At 45.1% G+C, this 23,263-nt stretch overlaps 1 protein-coding gene across 2 annotated transcripts; it reads left to right on the top strand.

Moving 5' to 3' along the window:
- On the top strand, positions 1-23,136 carry GAS8 (growth arrest specific 8). Of its 2 annotated transcripts, none has more exons than XM_033942865.1 (11): positions 1-91; positions 5,670-5,765; positions 6,139-6,336; positions 7,228-7,434; positions 9,038-9,092; positions 10,479-10,684; positions 11,276-11,443; positions 12,426-12,512; positions 14,963-15,172; positions 16,222-16,287; positions 22,863-23,136. In XM_033942865.1, exons 1-11 carry the CDS (start codon positions 89-91, stop codon positions 23,010-23,012), a joined length of 1,446 nt encoding a protein of 481 aa, XP_033798756.1. In that variant the 5' UTR covers positions 1-88; the 3' UTR covers positions 23,013-23,136. The 2 variants fall into 2 exon arrangements, with proteins under 2 accessions (XP_033798756.1, XP_033798757.1); XM_033942866.1 differs by having other exon boundaries at positions 50-91; positions 6,098-6,336.
- Positions 23,137-23,263: the final 127 nt, after the last annotated feature.

The following is a 23,263-nucleotide window of genomic DNA, read 5'->3' as shown; positions in this document are numbered from 1 at the left end:
CGGCCGCCTCTTCCTGCTCGGCTGCTCAGTTTGGCCGCTGTTGCCTGGAGACGGATTTAGTCAACTTGCGCCTCAGACGGGAGCGAAAATGGTGAGTCTCACCGAGCCCCAAGCTCGGCTCTGCCCTTCCCTCTCACTGATCCACAATCCCAGCCCTGCCCTTCCTTCTCATTTATACCCAATCCCAGCCCTGCCCTTCCTTCCCCTGATCCCTAATCCCAGCCCTGCCCTTCCTTTCACTGATGCCTAATCCCAGCCCTGCCCTTCCTTCTCATTTATACCCAATCCCAGCCCTGCCCTTCATTCTCATTTATACCCAATCCCAGCCCTGCCCTTCCTTCCCCTGATCCCTAATCCCAGCCCTGCCCTTCCTTTCACTGATCCCTAATCCCAGCCCTGCCCTTCCTTTCAATGATGCCTAATCCCAGCCCTGCCCTTCCTTCTCATTTATACCCAATCCCAGCCCTGCCCTTCATTCTCATTTATACCCAATCCCAGCCCTGCCCTTCCTTTCACTGATGCCTAATCCCAGCCCTGCCCTTCCTTCTCATTTATACCCAATCCCAGCCCTGCCCTTCCTTCCCCTGATCCCTAATCCCAGCCCTGCCCTTCTTTTCACTGATGCCTAATCCCAGCCCTGCCCTTCCTTCTCATTTATACGCAATCCCAGCCCTGCCCTTCCTTTCACTGATGCTTAATCCCAGCCTTGCCCTTCCTTCTCATTTATACCCAATCCCAGCCCTGCCCTTCCTTCCCCTGATCCCTAATCCCAGCCCTGCTCTTCCTTTCACTGATGCCTAATCCCAGCCCTGCCCTTCCTTCTCATTTATACCCAATCCCAGCCCTGCCCTTCCTTCTCATTTATACCCAATCCCAGCCCTGCCCTTCCTTCCCCTGATCCCTAATCCCAGCCCTGCCCTTCCTTTCACTGATGCCTAATCCGAGCCCTGCCCTTCCTTCTCATTTATACCCAATCCCAGCCCTGCCCTTCCTTTCCCTGATGCCTAATCCCAGCCCTGCCCTTCCTTCTCATTTATACCCAATCCCAGCCCTGCCCTTCCTTCCCCTGATCCCTAATCCCAGCCCTGCCCTTCCTTTCACTGATCCCTAATCCCAGCCCTGCCCTTCCTTCTCATTTATACCCAATCCCAGCCCTGCCCTTCCTTTCACTGATCCCTAATCCCAGCCCTGCCCTTCCTTTCACTGATGCCTAATCCGAGCCCTGCCCTTCCTTCTCATTTATACCCAATCCCAGCCCTGCCCTTCCTTTCACTGATCCCTAATCCCAGCCCTGCCCTTCCTTTCACTGATGCCTAATCCCAGCCCTGCCCTTCCTTCTCATTTATACCCAATCCCAGCCCTGCCCTTCCTTCCCCTGATCCCTAATCCCAGCCCTGCCCTTCCTTTCACTGATGCCTAATCCGAGCCCTGCCCTTCCTTCTCATTTATACCCAATCCCAGCCCTGCCCTTCCTTCCCCTGATCCCTAATCCCAGCCCTGCCCTTCCTTTCACTGATCCCTAATCCCAGCCCTGCCCTTCCTTTCACTGATGCCTAATCCCAGCCCTGCCCTTCCTTCTCATTTATACCCAATCCCAGCCCTGCCCTTCCTTCCCCTGATCCCTAATCCCAGCCCTGCCCTTCCTTCTCATTTATACCCAATCCCAGCCCTGCCCTTCCTTCCCCTGATCCCTAATCCCAGCCCTGCCCTTCCTTTCACTGATCCCTAATCCCAGCCCTGCCCTTCCTTCTCATTTATACCCAATCCCAGCCCTGCCCTTCCTTTCACTGATCCCTAATCCCAGCCCTGCCCTTCTTTCTCACTGATCCCTAATCCCAGCCCTGCCCTTCTTTCTCACTTATACCCAATCCCAGCCCTGCCCTTCCTTTTACTGATGCCTAATCCCAGCCCTGCCCTTATTTCTCACTGATGCCTAATCCCAGCCCTGCCCTTCCTTCCCCTGAACCCTAATCCCAGCCCTGCCCTTCCTTCTCACATATACTCAATCCCAGCCCTGCCTTTCCTTTCACCGATGCCTAATCCCAGCCCTGTCCTTATTTCTCACTGATCCCTAATCCCAGCCCTGCCTTTCCTTCTCACATATACTCAATCCCAGCCCTGCCCTTCCTTTCACTGATCCTGAGCAGGTGACCCTGTCAAAAAATCACTACCGATCCTCCCCTCGGCTGCTCATTCATTTCAGTTCTTCTCCCCTTCCTCTGCTACCAAGCATCGAATTGCTGTGGCAAAATCCATTGGCTTCCAAAAAGAAGGGACTGAGTGGAAGTTCAGTGGTTGTGATTGCAGGTTTCTGAAAGGAGTTCTCATGCATGGCTTCCAGCTCAAGGCCCTCACTTGTTAAGGGAGAATTCTAAATCCAAGACCCCCATCCTACCCAATAAATCCTAGTTCACATCATCTGCTTTCATTAAATGGTACAGTCAAGTGAAAAAATCTGACTGAAAAGGATCCAAACTATGAGCTCTTAATTAATTGCACCTTTTTTATACATATATCCTCCCAATTTTGCTAAAATGGAACAGCATCACATAATCTAAAGGGTGAATCGCTAGGCAGTACATGCTTGAACATATGAAAGAAAGAATTTAAAAATAGGTCAACTTGGAGGTGATTAAGTGTAAAGTCTAGGGCAGGGGTAGGGAACTCCGATCCTCGAGAGCCGTATTCCAGTCGGGTTTTCAGGATTTCCCCAATGAATATGCATTGAAAGCAGTGCATGCAAATAGATCTCATGCATATTCGTTGGGAAATCCTGAAAACCCGACTGGAATACGGCTCTCGAGGACCGGAGTTCCCTACCCCTGGTCTAGGGTTACCACCTGGCTCCAAAAAAAGGAGAATGGATCAACACATCCAGGTTTTACTTCCATTGCTTTCAGTGTCTCAATCTGTCCTCCTTTTTCTGGAGCCATATGGTAACCCTAAATCCTGTCAGAGCTGCATCCATTTAAGGGGCTCTAATCTGATCAAACCCCCACAAGATTACAGTGTGGTGTTCTGCAATTTCTACAAAATCCCAACTGAATTGGTAATCAGTAGTTTTATATTCTGCTATTTCAATTCAGATTCAGAGCAGATTACAAGAAGAACCGTACATTAAGGGAAGAACATATACTTAAAAATTATTGCACAACATCAAGAATAACATTTATCTAATCTAATCTAGTCTTCAGTTTATATACCGGGTCATCTCCCAACGGAGCTCGACTCGGTTCACAAGTAATTAAGACTAGAGTACATAAGAAAGAGAGCATAAAAGAAAAAAAAGCCATTTAAATGTTGTGTAAACAGCAGAGTTTTCAGGGCTTTGAAGTCCATTCCACATCTCTACCAGCTTGAAGGCAAAAGATTGACTACCCTTCAAATGGCAAGATCTGAAGGCAACTAAAGCATCAAATATTCCATACAGAAGCTTAAAGATAATACATGCACATTTAACATGAATCCTGATGTCTCAATCTGTCCTCCTTTTTCTGGAGCCATATGGTAATCCTAAAATCCCCACCAGCCACATCTACTACTGTTAATGATTTCTATAGTGCTACCAGACATACGCAGCGCTGTACAGAGTCACAAAGGAGACAGTCCCTGCCCGAGTGAGCTTACAATCTAGACAGATAAACAGGATGCCATGGATACAATTAGGGGAATGGTTAATCTGCTGGCTAGGTTGGAGGGCAGTGGGGATTAGGGTGATGGATTGAAGGCTACAGCCATGCCGCTGCTAGGTGGGCCTGGGCCCACTCGTGGCTACATCACTGAACCCAGTGCTCTAACCACTGTTCCTGCTCCAATGACTATTGTCTAGTTAACCTTTCTAGCCCATTCTTGGTTTTATAAACCTCAGCTGTTTTTTTCTCCAAGCTTTCTTCATAGGGGAGCAATTCTATCCATGCATCTTCTCTGAACCTTTTCTACCCCTCCAACTGAAGATCTAAAACAAGGCCTGAGATGTGAATTCACTCCATCATTAGTTGAGGGAAGTTTCAGAGTGGACACTGCAGTGGCAGTTCTCTAGGAACTCTTAGAGCGAGGAAATTAGGAACCCAAAAAGAAGAGGATACCATTTGAATACATGTTTTGAGTAGAGTAGCTTCCTTGGGTCAGAACGGAGTACAAGATGACAGAGTCCTTTTCCAGTGGACTAACATGACTGCCACTCCATTTGATTCATTCCTGGTTTGGCAAACACTCTCTACCTTCTTGTCATATACAAAACACCTCAGAAAAGCCCACTTACCATGACATTCCCCAAATTCCTGGACAGAGGGACAACCACGTACGTCTTCTTCCCAAGGCATTTGAATTTCTCCTCTGACCTCTTTTTCTGTCAGAAGCTGCTGCTTTGTCCATCTGGTGCTACACAGAGCTTAGGCTTTGGTACTGGTTGGAACACATCCTGACCTTACTCGATATCAGTCCACTATAACTCTTTGGGAATTCTCTGCAGGATGGACCAGACTCAGTCATGCTGGCCTGTATTCAGAATTCATACCAAACAGAAATGGAATCTAGGTTCACTATTTTCAATGAAGTTACAGGGAAATACTTTTAAAACCAATAGGAGGAAATATTTTTTTCACTCAGAGACTAGTTAAGCTCTGGAACACATTGCCAGAGGTTGTGGTAAGAGCAGATAGCGTAGCTGGTTTGGAAAGGTTTCTGGAGGAAAAGTCCTTAGTCTTTTATTAAGACATGGGGGAAGCCTCTGCTTGCCCTGGATCGGTAGCATGGAATGTTGGCTACTCTTTTGGTTTTGGCCAGGTACTAGTGACCTGGATTGGCTACCGTGAGAACGGGCTATTGGGCTTGATGGACCAAGAGAAACACACACCCAAAACTCATTTCCCCTCCAGTTAGAGGCTGCAAAATGAAAAAAACACCACGAACATCTTCTCTCTCACCAAGCTGTCCTATGGGGCAAAGACCTAGACCAACTGCTTTTGCCCACTACATACGGAAACGCCTAAAAACATACCTGTTCCAGAAATACCTAAACAATTGACCCGCTCTCCCTCTCCCTCCCCCCTCCCTATTCCACCTGAACTTACAGCACTGTTATAAATATAATCTGTTATCTTCATCTTATCGTAACTTTACGTTGCTATTTATCCCCAACAGGTCCTGTCAGACATTACCTACTAAAATGTACATATTACATTTTCGCTCAGCAAATTGTATTTCTATACTATTGCCTCCTGAGGTCTCTGATCTCTGTATTTCCTCTGAATTTCTACTTATTGTATTTCGCTGAATGTCCAGCACTCTTGATTGTAAACCGCCTAGAAGTCGCAAGATTGTGGCGGTATAGAAGAATAAAGTTATTATTATTATTATTGGTCTGACCCAGGAAGGCTATTCTTATGTCCTTAAACTGGAATGGAGGAAAAGACATCAGGAGTCTGATTATTTGCAGCCAAGTATTCTTAAATTGGCTTGCTTTCAATCATTTGATTAATGATTTCAACACTTGAAGACTGGTTGGAGGTTTTTGGCCAGTCTGCTGTATATGAAAATTAGATATCAAAGTTAAAGCCAGCACTTATCTTCATTTGAACATTGAAACGACTGAATAGAGAGCCCAGGTTATCATTGGCAGCTCTCCCCTCAGATCGGCTCAAGTAATTGTATTTGCTCTTCTTTGTTAGGCACCCAAAAAGAAAAAGGGAGGGAAGAAAGGTGGCAAAAAGAAGGCAGCAGCCCTGCTCGATGTGCTGCCTGCAGATGAGATGAGCAAGGACCAGGTGAGTTCTCTGGTGCAGGGAGCAGGTGATTGAGCTGATTCTTCCTGCTTTCACTGTTGGCCTTATTCTGCTTGGGACTCAGTGAAATTTCAGGTGTTCTCTGACCTCCCTGTATGTATGTCCTTCCTGGTAATTTGATGGGACGGAAGCGGCCATGCAGAGCAGCTCCAGCCCCCAGTAGAGTCTGAAAGAGAAAGGGCTGGTCACACAGTGGGGACTTTTGCACTGCTCGTTCGGATGAGATCTCCTGGGCAGGAGAAGTGATGTTGTGGTAACAGGAACAGCACTTTGTGTCAGACGGTTCACTGGCTGCCTCTTTGGTAATGGCTTAGGTGCTGTCCCCAGCTTTTCACGGGTGCTGTACCTTCTACAGCTGGAGGAGCACATTGGACGTGTCCGAGAGGAGCTGGACCGAGAGCGGGAGGAGCGCAACTACTTCCAGCTGGAGCGAGACAAGATTCACACCTTCTGGGAAATTACTCGCCGGCAGCTGGATGAACGGAAAGCTGAGCTTCGCAACAAGGACCGTGAACTGGAGGAGGCTGAGGAGCGGCATCAGGTGGAGATTAAGGTAAGAGCCACATGTGTTATCGATATCTGCACTGATCCCCTAGGCCAGTGTTTCTCCTGGAGTCCCCTCTTGCCAGTCAGGTTTTCAGGATGTCCACATTGAATTTCCATAAACTTGATTTGCCTCCATTCTATGCAAATTTCTTTCATGCATATTCAGTGAAAACTTGACAGGACCGAGTTGAGAAACACTGCCCTAGGCTATGTTTTACCCAGTAGGTGATGATCATTTGACAGGAAGTGCAATGAGTGGCAACCAGCAGCATTCTGATACTGCCCTCGTGGTCAAACCCCTACAGATGGGAATAGCATAGCTTAAGGCCTACAAAATCAATAACGTATATTTACCCAAAGTTTTTCTCTCTGTTAGCTATTTAGGCCGGAACCGATCAACGCTGAAGCCACTTTAGGGAAAAATATTTCCCCGTCACTTCTTATGTTGCCTCAGATTCAACTCTTTTATAATAAATCTACATAATGGGCCTGAATGGAAAATGCCTACTCGGTGGTCCATGTGTCCTAAGGTCCAGGAAGATGCTTTGAGGGGAGGGGGAATATTGTTGGCCCCCTGTTCTAGGTGCTCCATTTGTCCAGCTTGTCATAGCTTATTACCCTCTCGAGGATACAATGTTAGCTTGACCAGATGAAAATTTGCAGAATGGGTTTTCTTGAACATGAGAGCTTTTTAGGTCCAATTTAAACACTGTAGCTTAGGACTAACAACTGAAGGAAACTAGCTAGGCTTACAACATACCTAGGCCAGTCTGTCAGCCACTTCAGAGAGAGAAACTTTCCTTGTTAACCCCTACTTCTTTGTCCTCCTGTGATCCCACACAATTCACGTGCACTGACCGCCAAGCTCACACTCTCTGGGGATTGTTTTGGATTTCAGGTTTATAAGCAGAAAGTGAAGCATCTGCTCTATGAACACCAGAACAACATCTCGGAACTGAAAGCCGAAGGCTCGGTCAGCATGAAGCTGTCACAGAAGGAGCACAGGTTGCATGAGAGTGAGCTACGCAGGGACCTACGCAACCTGAAGGTGGAGCTGAAGGAGCAGGAGCTGGCCAATGAAATGCTAGTGAAGAACCTCAAAATGGTGTGTCCTCATTAACCCCTCTGTCCTACCCTCCCATCTGCGTCTCCATTTCTGAACCATGCTAAGTTGAGGTCGGTGTTGAGTAAGCAAATGAGCTGCATATGTATGTGCATAACTCTGTATGAATATTCATTGGGATTTAAGTAATACTGCAACAGAGAGGAGCTAGCTGGCTATTCGCCACTAGGACCACGATAGGGGGAACGCAGTAGAGATACCCAGAATTGCTGAGGATATGCTAAAGAAAGGACTTAGAACTAGAATTATACACGATACTAACTCTGTATTATAACACCTTTACAGAAGCTCAAGTAAACTGCTCTGAATTGACTCCTCAGACATTAGTGGTATAGAAGTTTCAAGAAACAATAAGTTTAGCTCCCTAAATTTAGGCCAGTCTTTCACTGTGACCAGAAGAACCTGCATAACTTTCACTGACTGTGCCAAGTGCCCCTTTTTCTGTGTATACATTTTGTGGTAGGGACACAATATATTCATGGTGGAAAGGGAGTTCAGGATTAACTAGACAAATCCTTTGACTATTTTTTGCCTCTTTTTCTCTCTCTCTCTCCTTACATTGGGCTAGATTCACTAAGGATTGTTCCCTGACCCGTTTCACTAATCTTGGTGTTGAGCAACCTCCGATCTAATCCGCCCATGCAAATGAGGGGGAACGGCATGCAAATGTAGGCAAGCAGCGATTCACTAAACAAAATCTGGAACACCGACTGGGCTGGCCGATCAACAAAAGAAGCAACTGCTGGGGATCAGTCACTCACGTGCTTTCCGACTGCATCTCCTGCCCCAATTCTCCTCTCACCCCAAATCTCCTCCTCTTGCCGCCCCGACTCACCATCCTGCCCTTGCCCTGAATCTCCTCCTCTTGCCGCCTCCACTCTCCTGCCCTTCCCCGCAGTGTGAGCCCATGGTTTTACTTGTGGGTTTAAAGTGGGTTAAAACCACAGGCTCACGAAGTATTAAAAAGTAAAAAAAAAAGTTTCCAGCTGTGCCAGCGCATGCACAGACCATCTACAGGCAAAGAAGATGGTCTGCACATGCGTGGTTCCGTTCGCCCTCATTTGCATGAGGGCGCTTTGTGAATCAGCCCCCTGGCCATGGATCGGATCGGATCAGATCGAATCCGTAACCTTAGTGAATCTAGCCCACTGTCCTAAAATGAAACTGGGGGAGGGAGGCGGGCCTTGGGATACGCTTTCAGAAAGCGGTCTCCCCTACTTCTAGAAAACTGCGCATCCAAATTTCCAACTAACAAAGTTGCACGCACAAGTTATAGAACAAGGTCAGTGCTTGTGTAACCGATATTAGCTGCGTAACTGCCCTTAGTTGCTACTCTACAAGTTGCATATTCAAATTCCAGTCAGACGTGTAAATGTGGATTTACGTTAGTATTTAATAACAGCAGTTGTGCGCACAGTTCTGTAGTGCAGGTCATCCCAGCACTCTATTGAGAATTGCCCCCTTGGCACCCTGCTAGTGGGCGCATTGTGCCAGCATCTCAGCTCCAGTATGTTTCATGAGGACATGGAGTGTGCCAGCTTGTGTCGTGGCTCTGGGCACTCACTGGCGTCTTTTTTTCCAACAGAAACAAGATGAGGAGATCACGGAACTGAGGAACAACTTTGAGAGACAAGTGCAAGGTCTGTCCGTGCTGAAGCAGTGATCAGTGCGGGTGAACTTCCTCTAATCAAATGCCTGGGTTTCATCAGTTGCTTCTCTGGAATAAGACCCAGAGCTAAAACTGTACCTATTGAGTCTGGGGGGAGGTGGGTTCATCACATCAGCATCAGAAAGGGATTATAGCATGCTGAACTGTGACCGGGGAGAAATAGGGTATTGCTGGAAAGAACTGGGGGGGGGGGGGGGGTTGGAAACAGGGCAGCAAACTTGGGCTCTATAGTTCCAGCGTCTTTTCTCCTCTCTACCTAAGTCCATCTCCCTCGCTTCCCTCACCTTTCCAGTCTACCGTAACACACATATACAGGCAAGCACTAAGAATTATTCCATGCATCCTTTCCAGCCTGCAATTGGGAAAGGTGTATCATGACTAAGAGACACTGGACGGAATATTCAGCTGGCAGCCTCAGCCTCAGATATTCAGTTTTGGGCCTTGTGTGGGCACCATCCTGAATATCCAGGGTTAACTGTCATGCTGCTAGCCGCTGGAACTTCTGCGGGTGCCAGCCAATATTCACCTGGGGCCTATATAGGACAGGTACTTGGGCCCTGGCTCAATATCAGCCAGCATCCGCATTGTTTTTCAAATGCTTTTGTAGACTAGAACAGCCTACCCTCACCCTAGGGTCAAATAAGGAAATTGGGTCATTAGGGCATAGACAGGGGGTGGGTAAGCAGAGTGGGCAGACTTGATGGGCTGTAGCCCTTTTCTGCCGTCATCTTCTATGTTTCTATGTTTGATATCAACCTTTTGTGCCTCCCCTTAGATCCCTGGTGGTGGAGTAGGTGTGATCCCCATTTGCTCCTGGAGCAGCCTCGTGGTAATGCCAATACATTGTCTTTGGCTTCCTGGAGCCTTTCTTGTGCCCTGTTCTGCTCAGGTGGAAACAGGAAATTGCATCAGAGGGGGTGGTACACAGTAGAAGGAAGGCTCCAGGGAGCTGCAGGCCGTCACTGGTGACCCCGTGTGAAAAGAAAGATAGATCTAACTTCATTTTGCCCCAAGACCTCTCCGTTAGGAATGGGGCAGTGTTTTGATATTAATAGCAGACAGTATTTGGATTTTTTTGTCCTTCCTGAAACATGTTTTGGGTGTCATGTGGCTCTATACTTTCCTCAGTGATCTCTGATACACAGTTTAATTTCCTGGGCTCTCTTGCCCCACTGCTGACCCAGACTGCCCCTTCATGATACTTCCAGCAGCTTCTGTATATTCTGTGAGGTTTCATGAAGGCTAAGGGTGGCATACAGTTTGTTTTGGCTGTGGAGAGAAAGTGGTCAGATGAGGACTTCAGAGCAAAGGCATCCCAACCATCTCAGTGCTCCCGAATGTCCCTCTGCCATTTCAGAAATTGAGCTGAAGTACTCGAAAAAGATGGACACGCTGCGGGAAGAGCAGGATCTGCGCCGTAAGACAGAAATTCATGAGGTTGAAGAGAGGAAAAATGGGCAGATAAACACGCTGATGAAAAACCACGAGAAGGCCTTCAGTGACATCAAAAACTATTACAACGACATCACCCTCAACAACCTGGCCCTCATCAATTCGCTTAAAGTAAGGGGGCCATTAGGGGTTATGGGCTTTAATTTGTTTTAGATCCCGTTCTCCCCAACGAGCTCAGACCCACACAATATAGACCCTGCCCTCCTTTCAAAGACCATGAGGATCTGAAGGGATCACTGGAAGAATATGTATTTATTATGTGAACCTGTGCTGGACCCATAGGACTAGCGCATGATATGCACAGCCACTGTTCACCCGCGATAGATCACTGAATGACCCTATAACACGTACAGCACCCTCTAGCAGCAGCCATGAGCGAGCTGAGCCTCAAATTATTGCACTATATGCACAGGGATAAGTCACAGGAATTTTAGCCAAGACGCAGCTCACTGCTGCATTCCCAAAAGTTGCAAATGGCTAGAAACCTGACGGCAGATAAAGGCTAAATGGCCCATCCGCAGCATCCACTATCTTCCTCCTCTCCCTAACAGATCCCACGCTTTCTTGAATTTAGACACAGTCTTTGTCTCCTCCACCTCTGCCAGCTGTTTCCGTTGCTGTCTGGTCATCCCAGAAACATACTGAGATATTGAGGTGCTGTGTTTTCCTTTGCTGAAGTGGCTTTCTTGTACCCAACCCCAGGAACAGATGGAGGAGATGAAGAGGAAGGAGGATCGCTTAGAAAAGGAGATGACCGATCTCCAGCTGCAGAATAAGAGGCTGATAGAGCCACTACAGAAGGCTCGGGAGGAAGTAGCTGAACTACAAAGGCAGCTTACCAACTACAAGCAGGACAAGGCCTTGCTGGCTGTGAGTTTGACCTTTCGTTCGGAAGGCTCATGAACTATTATTGGGGGAAAGGGGGGGCTTCTGGGGGTGACCCGAAACACCTTTATTAGATTTGGAGATGATAGTTTTACACATTATTTGCTTAGTCCCGCAGAGAGATTTCTTGCCGTGGATCATAAAACGGTAGTTCACGTCCTCTGAAGTGATTGGGGGAGGGGGTAGAAGTAGCTCCTGCCCATTTCAGTTTGTTTATTGATTTGTTCAATTTTCTATACCGTTCTCCCAGGGGAGCTCACAAGGTTCACAATCTATCTAATGTACCTGGGGCAACGGGGAGATTAAGTGACTTGCCCAGGGTCACAAAGAGCAGCGTGAGTTTGAACCCACCACCTCGGTGCTGAGGCTGTAGCTTTAACCACTACAATGCACAGTGCCCCTGGATATTGCCATTAATCGGCCATTTTAAGTCCAGCTAGGCAGTTCTAGCTGTGTGGCCAGCATTGGTCATCCTCCTGCCTGGGCCTTTGGTGCTCCAGTGGCAATCTGGGCAGGAGCAAACTCTACATGACTACTGCTAGAGATCACAGCTGCCATTTGCCCACTGGACCACAAGCCTGGAGAGGAGTTTTTAAGGTGGGTGGAGGGGACTTCAGTATTGGAGGAGAGGGTTCTATGGGAGGGGATGGGGTGTCTTATGCAGGTCCTGGCACCCGCATAAGAGTTGGGGATCAAAACGTGCCTGGATAGCCCTGAATATTCCGCGCTGGCACCCAGACATAGCCTAGCATTGAATAGTCTGAACTATTGTAGCCAGCAAAAGGCAGCACTTAAACAAAAAATGCTGTCTGCCTCCAGATGATTATTGATTAGTCAGTTTCTACTTTTGGGTGAAAAGCTAGGCATTTAATCCTGATGATGTTATTACTTTTTTAGAATCAAATCTTCAGAGAAACTACCCTTTGCTTTTGCTCTTCTATATTTGACTGCTTTTTTTCTCTTCCAGAGTACACGTGCCCGTTTGAAAGTCTCTGAGAAAGAATTAAAGGATCTGAAATGGGAGCTTGAAGTGCTAGAACAAAGATTCTGCAAGGTGAGAGGGTTACAGGCCCAAACCAGAAGGCTAGTAGCTCTGGTGATAACTAGTGCCCTGAAGGGCTATAACTGTTTGTAGGCTGGCAAAGAAGAGCCACAATTTCCACCCTATCATCCTTTCCAGACCAGACCAAAACTGATGGCTTATACCCCCCACCAGCAGATGGAGACAAAAATAAATAAGTTGTGAGCTCTGCCCTGCAGCACTGTACAGCACCTTCTATCCCTGTATTCTATCTCCAGCAGATGGAAACAGGCATTCCATACAGCAGTGAACTGTTTGGTAAAGAACTCTTGATACCAGATGCAGAACTGGTCACCTAGTTGAACTGATCTGGATGAAGGGAGATCCAAGGTTCCATTGGGAAATATTTTCCTCTCTGGGGATACCTGGAGGAATTCAGATCTCTCCCCTGTTCAGGCAGATTGCCCCAGCATTGGTGTCCTACATTTTTTGTATTGGTTTTTGTTTTTCTCCTTTCTTCCTCTCCATAAGAACATAAGAATAGCTATACTGGGACAGACAGAAGGTCCTTCTAGCCCAGTACCCTGTTTCCAACAGTGGCTAACCCAGGTCCCAAGCACCTAGCTAGATCCCAAGTAGTAAAACAGATTTTATGCTGCTTATCCTAGGAATAAGCAGTGGATTTCCTCAAGCCATCTCAATAATGGCCTATGGACATCTCTTTTAGGAAATTGTCCAAACCTTTTTTAAACCCTGCTAAGCTAACTGATTTCACCACATTCTCTGGCAACAAATTCCAGGGTTTAATTACAAGTTGTTTGAAGAAATATTTTCTCCAGTTTGTTTTAAATCTACTATTTTAGTAGCTTCATCGCATGTCCTCTAGTCCTAGTATTTTTGGAAAGCGTAAACAAGTGATTTCACATCTACCCTTTCCACTCCACTCATTATTTTATAGACCTCTGTCATATCACCCCTGAGCCGTCTCTTCTCCAAGATGAATTGTCCTATCCACTTTAGCCTTTCCTTATATGGAAGTTGTCCCATTCCTTTTATCATTTTTGTCGCCCTTCTCTGTACCTTTTCTAATTCCGCTATAACTTTTTTGAGATTATGGCAACCAGAACTGCACACGGTATTTGAGGTGCAGCCGTACCATAGAGCGATACAAGGGCATTATAACATTCTCATCTTTGTTCCTTTCCTGATAATTCCTAACATTCTCTTTGCTTTCTTAGCAGCTGCCGCACATTGAGCTGAGGGTTTCAACGTATCCTCAGTGATGACACCTAGAACCTTTTCCTGGGCAGCGACTCCTAATACAGAACCCAGAATCACATAGCTATAGTTCAGGTTCCTCTTTCCACAAGCATCACTTTGCTCTTGCTCACATTAAACATCATCTGCCATTTTGATGTCCATCTTCCAGTCTCACAAGATCCTCTTGCGATTTAACAACTTTGAACAACGTTGTGTTATCAGCAAATTTAATTATCTCACTAGTGAGCAAATACTGAACATTCATAGGATATGCAAACGCACCACACCAAAACTAAGCAATAGAACACCTTAGAAGCCCAAGTAAGGATAACCATTGCAGAAACACGTATTGTAACACCATCACTGAATCAGTGTATCATAACATCATTATAAAAGCTCATAAATTATAACACCACTACTGAAGCTCATGTAAACTGCTCTGAATTGACTCTCCAGTCATTAGGTTATCTAAGCGGTTTTACAATCGGGTACTCAAGCATTTTCTTAAAGGGTGCAGCCTCCTAAGAGCCTTCAAGCCCACTCAACCAGAGGTATAGTGACTCCTTGGTTGATTTCTCCAGTATAGATTTTCAAAGCCACAACCTGGTCACATTCCTTTTCCAAACACTATCGATGCTGCCTTTGGTGTTGGTGTTTAAGTGCCAGAGGCTTCCTTGTCCTGCTTTTCTACATCCCATCAGCTCTGGACTCTTCTGGTGGATAGCAAGGAAGAAAGAATTGAGTCTTAAGTGCTAGTTTTCTTTCTGTGAGCCCAACCACACTAGCTCAGACTTCCACCCTCTCAAAACCAATCAGGGAATTTAGAGAGACTCTGAAATATTCTTGAAGTTCTCCCGAGGGAAGTTGGTTCTGATTTTGAACTCTGGATTCCCTCCTTATGCTAAAGTTTGGAAGAGGAAGGTTCTGAAGTCAATATCTAATTTTTCAGATCCTCATTCATTTATAGTTTAGATCTCCTACTGTAATTGTGATGGTTGAGAGGCATTGCCCATCAGTTCTGGTCTGGTTGGATTCAAGGAAAGAAAATTAGCTATAGAGCACCTTATATCCTCAAGACAGCCTGAGGCCTACCCTCAAATCTAGATGAGAGTCCCACACGTTCATAGGTCCATCCATCAGGCTATGTGTTGGGTTCATTTCTGCACTGTTCACATGCTGTATCTGCTTGCGTTCATTTGTTCACTTGTGTGTGGCTTCTGCAGGTTCAAGCAGAAAGAGATGAGCTGTACGCAAAGTTTACCAAAGCCATCTACGAAGTGCAACAGAAGAGCGGTTTCAAGAACCTGCTGCTGGAGCGAAAGCTGACAACCCTGGCAGACACACTGGAGAAAAAAGAGGCACAGCTTAACGAGATCCTCTCGGCTTCCAATCTGGACCCCACGGCTCTCAGCCTGGTCACATGCAAATTGGAGGTATGGGCCAAGCAACCCTTAATAAAGTGCTGAATGGTTCTTCTCTAATAGAAATCTTTCTTACCAGGGGTTGTAAGCATCAACTACCCTGATCTGATTGGCAGGGGAGGGTTTTTCAGACTGAAAAACTGGCAAGAGTCAAGGCTAGTGCAAAGATATTGGGCATCATAGGTAAAGCTTGGGCTCCACCCCACCCCCACACACAGATTTTCATAAAACAGACAACTCTAAGGACAACAATTTTCAAAAGCTTTTTAAAAAGTTCCCACAATTGAGAGGGAAAAGCGTACTTGTGTTTTCCCTGCGATGACTGCTACAAAGCCCCTGGGTAAAAGTAGCCACAGAATTGGCAGCAAAACACAAACATTTAGACTTTCTGGAGTGTGTGTGTGTATGTGTGTGCACACTTTTTGTGGCAGAGTACCACATGTTTTTTTATTTGTAGTTTCAAACATTAACTGTACCAGTTCAGAGAATCCACATTTTGGATTTGTCGGTACTTACCTCGTACAAAGTTGTCATTTCTTTACTAAGACATTAACTGGTTTTTCTGCGGCCCTCCAAGTACCGACAAATCCAAAATGTGGCCCTGCAAAGGGTTTGAGTTAGAGATCACTACTCTAGATGTTGCCGATGCCATTTTCAAACCCAAAGAAGCAGCAGGTAATCGCGCTAATTGTGATTAAAATTTTTCACTCCTGTTAAATATTAATGTGCTAAATATGCAGCCTGTACTGTTGCACAGATTCATTTCTCCTTGCTGTCACTAGGGAATTACTCTGTGCAGAAGTGCCAGTCTCTGCTCCTGCTTTCTCCGTACTTTGGCTAATATGAGAAGCAGCTCTTAGAAAATTTCTGAAAGCTCATGGCCCAAAGTGTTTCTTTTCTGGATCCCAAATCTAGCATTGGGCTCCCATGTTTTCCTTATGCCCACGAGGCACTTAATGCATCCCTTGGTGAGGCCTGTTGGATAGTGAGGTAGGTCAGTCGCGGCTCTGCTCTTCTCGTATGTCCATAGAAATGAAACTGAGACTCTGTGTTTCTCCCAGGATGTTCTGGATTCCAAGAATAACGCCATCAAGGAGCTGCAGTATGAGCTGGCTCGCGTCTGCAAGGTGAGAATTTCAGACTACTTGCTAGCAATGGGCTCTCGTCCCATTCGGCCGAATAGCAATAATGGGCATTGATGATAAAAGAAACCAATGTGAAATCGGAGATCGAGCGTTTGTTCATATTGAAATTTAAATCACCATTTGGCCAAATTTGAATAATGTATTTGGGGCTGAATCAAATCGAATACAAATCTTTTCCGTCACGGCCCCTAAAATCTGGAATTCACTCCCAATCAATATAAGGGAAGAAAAATCCTGAAAAGCTTTTAACTAAGTTATGCAAATTTCAGCACTAGTAATGCTGATAGGTGAAAATTGAGCAGGTAACCTTTTCCCCATCCTATTCTTTCATCACCCTGCCCTTTTTATTTGTTTATAAATTGTATTTAACCCTTTATTTTTTACCTTCTGTGTTTGGTTGGTCTAAAGTTGTTTTAACCGTCTGGTTTGATTAATGTGTTATTTTTACCCCAATTTTATCATTATTTGTAAATCGCATTGAATTACGATTTTGCGATCAAATCAAATTTTTATTAAACTTGAAACTTGAATTAGGTAAAGTCCTAGCTGACAGCCATTATATCTACAAAGGAAAAAAAGATAATATTACACAAAAAAGCTTTTGTGGAAAACAACTATTAGTCATCAAAGATGGTCGTACACCTCCCAACCATAACAGGTTCTTTGTGAAACTCAAAAACGTCACACCACCACACATACACATCCAGGGCCCAGCTACCTCCCATGGAGCACAATGATCTCAACTGTATCCAGCCACCGGCGCTGAATATTCAGGTCAGAGACTTAGCCAGCAAAGCCAATATTGAGCTGCTGCCTGACAATGGCAAAACAGCGAAAGACAGACCTGCTTTTTAGGTGGGCCTATCTAGCTGAATACTGGCGGATGGCCTGTCTTTCAACTGCAGTAAATGTTTCACCAGTGCCTCAAAAAGTTCTCAAACTCCCTCCACCCACCAAAGTAAAAAAAAAAAAAAAGAAGAAAATCAAAGTCCAAGAAAGTGAAAGCCAAAACTGAACCGATCTAATAAGCAGTGATCAGCTTTTGAAATAACTCCACTGCTTGACAGCTTCACAAATCTTCAGCTTTCCGACTTCATGGCTTAAACCTGATCAGTAGTTTTGCCTTGGAGGCTTCTCAAGAAACTTCAATATATTTTTAGGAAGCCTTTAAAGTACCTCTGCCATGTGGTCAGTCTTCGCATTGATCAGATAAGATCTAGTTTGGTTTTTGCTTTGTTGAAGGACTTGTGTGTGTGGTGTGATGAAAGAACTAGTTAAAAGATTATTTATTTATTGGGATTTATTGACTATCTTTATGAAGAGATTCATCTAAGGCGGTGTACAACAGATACGAGGTCTGTTCAAAAAGTTCCAGGACAATTTGAATTGTGTGGCAATGGGAAGTTCTTTTGAGACATGCTAGGTAGCATTGAGTAGCTTGAAACCTCACGAGTAACCTCCTTTTTTCCATTTGTTGATATCTGTTTCTGTCTCCGAGCTACAGCAGTTTTTGTGAAAGTGTGTTTTCGTGACTGGCTATTTTTCATCATGAGCCACAGTGTGAAGTGCCACAGTGTGAAGTTCTGTTTTAAATTGGGTAAGAATGCTACAGAAATTTATGAAATGTTGAAAGTGGCTTATGGGTCAACAATGGTTGTGAATCAGTGGAAAACGATTCACGAACTAGAAGACCATCAATGTCAGCTGATGATGATCATGTTGATCAAGTGAGGGTTCTTGTGCGATCTAATCGGTGATTAACGTTTAGAGAATTGACAAAAGAATGCAACATCTCCACTGCTTCATGCCACAGCATTCTTTATCGACCCTCCAGACCGGCACAGAACTAATGGGTTATAATGGGTGGAGACTGAGACACTAACTTTTGGCTATAGTATACGTGGGCTGTGCAGTCCCAAGTACAATCAGTCTGTTCTCAGTCTCCAGCAGGTGGAGGTGGTAAGCCGGTGCAGTCTTTACCTGGTTTAGTGTAGGACTTTTTGGATTTTGTTTAGCTTGGGGAATCCTGAGGTTGTGGGTTCAAACCCTGCACCACTTCCTGTGACCCTGGGCAGGTCACTTAATCCTCCACTGCCCCAGGTACATTAGATAGATTGTGAGCCCACCAGGACAAATAGGGAAAATGCTTGAACTACCTGTATGTAAACCACTTTGAGTGTGCTTGTAAAACTACAAAAAGGCGGTATGCAAGTCCCAATCTCTTCTTCTTAAGGTGGTGTTCCTGGTGGCCATTACTTCTGTGAGACACATTTCTGAACTGCAGGCGTTTTCATGTAGGCCTCCCTTCCTGGAGTTCTCTAGGGAGTGGGTTATGCTACAGCTGGTTTCCTCCTTTCTGCCGAAGGTTGTTTCGCCTTTTCATGCCAACCAATCTATTGTCCTCCTGGTTTGGGGTAGTCAGGAGGGCTCTTTGGAGCAGAGACAGTTGCGCAAATTGGATGTCTGTAGGGTCCTTCACGCTTATCTTCAGCGGACACAGGAGTTCTGTCAGTCAGATCGTCTTTTTGTCCTTTTAGTCGGTCCTCATAAGGGGGATGGTACTTCCGAGGCTACCATTGCGCATTGGATCAAGGAGGCTATTACTTTGGCATACTTTTAGAAGAAGCCTGTTCCGGATTTTCTCAAAACTCATTCCACACAGGGGCAGGCGGTTTCTTGGGCTGAGTCTTCTCTTGTGCCTCTGGTGGATATCTGTAAGGTGGCTGTTTGGCCTTCTCTCTGTTCCTTTGTTCGTCATTACTGTGTGGGCGCGTCAGGATGCAGTGTTCGGTGAGCGTGTTCTTGTGGTGGCCAGTTGGGGGGGTCTCACCCATGATGGTTACTGCTTTGGTACGTCCCATCATTTCAGTTCCGGTCTGGAAGGATGATAAAGAAGGAGAAATTAGGTTCTTGCCTGTTAATTTTCTTTCTTTTAGTCCCTCCAGACCGGCACAAACCCCACCCTGTCGTTTTTTTAAAATCTGTGTTTTGTGTGAAGAGTAAGGTTTTGTCTGGGTTGTTAGGGGAGATTAAAAGAACAGCAGCATTTGGTTCGTCTGGCATAGCTGGTGAGCTGTGGCGATGTTTGGTGAAGGTTCTTATTCTAATCAATATCCAACAGTATTTCTAATCTAATCTAATCCTTAAGTTTATATACCGCATCATCTCCATGAGTATGGAGCTCGACATGGTTTACAAGAACTTAAAATAGTAAGTAGAGAAGAAGAAAAAGGATTACATGAACTTATGTGAAGAAGGGGGGAGAAAAAAAGGGGGGGAAGGATAGAGTTACAATTTGCTGAAAAGCCAGTTTTTCAGTTGTTTCCGGAATGACTGAAGGGAGCTCAGGTTCCGCAACGGGGAGGTGAGGTCGTTCCAAAGACCTGTGATTTTGAAGAGAAGGGATTTTCCCAGTTTGCCTGCAAAGTGGATGCCGCGTAGGGAGGGGAAGGCTAGTTTATACCTTTGGGCAGTTCTGGAGGAGTCGGGACTGGAGGAGTTGAGAGACAGTGGGATAAGAGGAGGGAGGATGCCATGAATGATCTTAAAAGCCAGGCAGGAACATTTGAAATGGATTCTGGAGATTATTGGGAGCCAGTGAAGTTTGGCAAGGAGTGGGGAGGCATGGTCAGATTTGCGTTTTGAGAAGATCAGTTTGGCTGCAGTATTCTGGATTAGCTGGAGTCTTAGAAGATTTTTTTTGATAGATTTAAGTAGATGGCGTTGCAGTAATCTAGTTTGGAGAGGATGATGGATTGGACAAGGATGGCAAAGTGTTGTTGGCTGAAATAGGATCTAGCTTTCCTCAGCATGTGGAGGCTGAAAAAGCATGATTTGGCCAAGGAGTTGAGGTGGTCATTGAGGGAGAGAGAGGAATCGATAATGATACCAAGGACTTTGCATGAGAATTCGAGCTGGAGTGTATCGCCTGTGGGTAGTGTGAAAAGGGTGGGCAGGTGTTTGAATTTTGGGCCGAGCCAGAGTAGTTTTGTTTTTGATTCGTTTAGTTTCATCTGTACCGAGAGGGACCAGGCACGGAGTCTCATTATGCAAGCTGTAATGTTTTCGTGGAGGTTGGTGAGGTTCTGGTCAGTCTCAAGGAGGATAAGGATGTCATCTGCGTAAGTGTAGATTGTTTCCAGGGGGGATAGTTGAAAGAGTTTCAGGGAAAGGGGTGATCCTTGAGGGACACCGCAAGATGGAGTCCAAGGAGTGGACATGGTGCCATTTGTGTTGATGGTGTACGAGCGGAAGCGTAAGAAGTTTGAGAACCACATTAGGACAGTGGAGTTGATTCCAATCTCGGAAAGTTGGTAAAGTAGTATGTCGTGGTGGACGACATCAAAAGCAGCAGAAAGATCGAACTGTAATAGGACAGCGAATTTGTTACGTGAGTGTAGTTGTTGTACCTTTGAAACTAGGAGGGATTCAATGCTAAAGCTGGGTCTGAAGCCATGTTGGTAGGGGTGAAGAATGGAGAATCTCTCGAGATAGGAAGAGAGCTGGGTAGCAACTATGGTTTCTAGAAGTTTGGTAAGTAGAGGGATATTTGCTATGGGACGGTAGTTTGATGGTAAGGAGGGGTCGAGATCGGCATTTTTCAGAATAGGTGTTAATTGCTATTCTCCTTCTGGGAGTGATGTTGCTGTTTATAGTTCACAGTTATTAGTTTCTTAGTTCTGCTTGGCTATTTGTCAGACTGATTGTACTTGCCACTGTTCAGCCCACGTATACTACAGCCAAAAGTTAGTGTCTCAGTCTCCACCTGCTGGTAGAGGTGCATTATAGCCCATCAGTTCTGTGCCAGTCTGGAAGGACTAAAAGAAAGAAAATTAGCAGGTAAGAACCTAATTTCTCCTTCTAACATAGAAGTTGGGGGATGTCTCGCATTGCAGCAAAGTTTGTTCCACGGTTGATGACCAACGACCAGAAAAACAACATCGCTAAGACTGAAAAAAGCTTGGCAAGTTCAATCAAATGCCAAAGTGATGTTAACAGGTTTCTTTTTTTTTTTCAATTGTGGGTTTGTTCACCATGAATTTCTGCCACAAGGCCAAACCTTACTATCTCAAAGTATTGAAACGACTCAGTGAGATAATCAGGAGGAAACAACCTGAACTTTGGAGGGAGCAGTTGTGGTTCCTGCATCATGACAACGCTCATGCTGCTGTCAAAATTCCCAAATTTTGCGCAAAAAACCCACAATGACAGTTCTTCCCCAGCCACCTTACTCTCCTGACTTGGTCCCTGCTGACTTCTTGTTTCCTAAATTTAAATCCACATTGAAAGGAAAGTGATCCAACACCATTGAAGACAAAAAGCAAAATTCAATTCAGCAACTTTTGGCGATTCCTGTAGATGCGTTTAAGGGACTGCTTCCAGAAGTGGCAATGACTTTGGGAAAAGTATACACGTAGGGAAGGGGAGTACTTTGAAGGGGACCCAATGGAATAAGTTGTAAGATTGTTTAATAAATTTTTATAAAATCAGTCCTGGAACTTTTCAAACAGACCTCGTACAGTTTAACATAAAACTTAGTCTTGTCAGCAGCATTACATTACAGATTTCTATTCCGCCATTACCTTTCGGTTCAAAGCGGATTACAAAAAGAGTTATGGAAGAAGGGTTACAACGTTAGATCAGAGAAGGTTTCCAAGAGAGGGAAAAGTAGGATCTGGGGTTAGGGAGGGGGGTTAAGCTTTATCATGGTATTAAGCTTTATTAAGGGATTTCTTGAAGAGTATAGTTTTTATTTCCTTTCGGAACATCTTGTTGTCAATAGGTTGGAGACTTGGTTGTCTATCTTCGCTGCCTGAGTGGCCAGTAGTCCGTTGTATGGTTTTTTCCTTTTTACTTCTTTGATGAATGGGGTGTGTGTTTTTCTATGCCTGGTAGAGGTGGTTTGGATGAGGCGGTCATTTAGGTAGGTTGGGCTGTCTCCATTTATAGTTTTAAATAGTATACAGTAGAATTTAAATTGTATTCTTTCCTGGATTGGAAGCCAATGAGAATGGATGAATGCCTCAGTAATGTGATCATGTTTTTTCAATGAATAGACGAGTCTCAGAGCTGTATTCTGAATTGTCTGTAGTTGTTTAATCATTATTGCAGGGCAGGGGAGGTAGAGGATGTTGCAATAGTCTAGGATACTTAGGATTAGAGATTGTACTAGGAGCTGAAATTGTGTTTTTTCAAAGAATTTTCAGACTTGTCTAAGGTTTCTCATAACTGCGAAAGATTTCTGTATTGTTTTGTTAATTTGTGGTTGCATAACAGTAGTAAAATAGCCAAATATAAAGATCAAATACAATCAATGAGGTAAACTTGGAAATGGCAAATTGAAACCCAGCAACATGAAACGACACGTTAATATGATTGTTTGATGAACTAATAGTTATTTTCCACAAAGGTTTTTTGAGCAATGTCATGCAATCGTACGCAAGAGCCAGCCAATTAACTTTATCCTTCCTTAAATTTTAATTAAAAAGGCCCATATTTTTAGAGAGATTTACGCCCATTCCACAGCCTGCCATGACCTTTTCTCTCCTCTCTTTCAGGCCCACAATGACCTGCTGCGGGCATATGAAGCGAAGCTGCAAGCCTTTGGCATTCCTTTGGAAGAACTGGGCTTTAAGCCACTAGAGACCACAGTGGTAGGGAAGAAGTTAGGCCAGGGTCCAGCTGGCCTTGTTTCTGTTCCCACGTAATGTTTTCATGTCCTTCCTCCTGTCTATGGTGTAAATAATCTGTTTTTCTCTCATCTGGGCCTTCTAATGAACTAGCAAAGAAAAGATAATTGTACGTCTGTTACCTGTTAATGAAGAACTTAAAATACAGATTTCTTTCTACAATCATTTCCTGGTTCAAATGGTATGTGTAGTGTGAAGCTAAGATGCAGTATCTCCCAAATCACACAGCACACGACTATGCCAGGACTCGTCAGTCCCCTGCTTGGATT

This window comes from Geotrypetes seraphini, chromosome 4, assembly GCF_902459505.1.
Source record: "Geotrypetes seraphini chromosome 4, aGeoSer1.1, whole genome shotgun sequence".
In the NCBI taxonomy this organism is placed as follows: domain Eukaryota; kingdom Metazoa; phylum Chordata; class Amphibia; order Gymnophiona; family Dermophiidae; genus Geotrypetes; species Geotrypetes seraphini.
The sequence above is the reverse complement of the archived record's forward strand: the minus strand, read 5'-3'. Positions and strand labels throughout refer to the sequence as shown.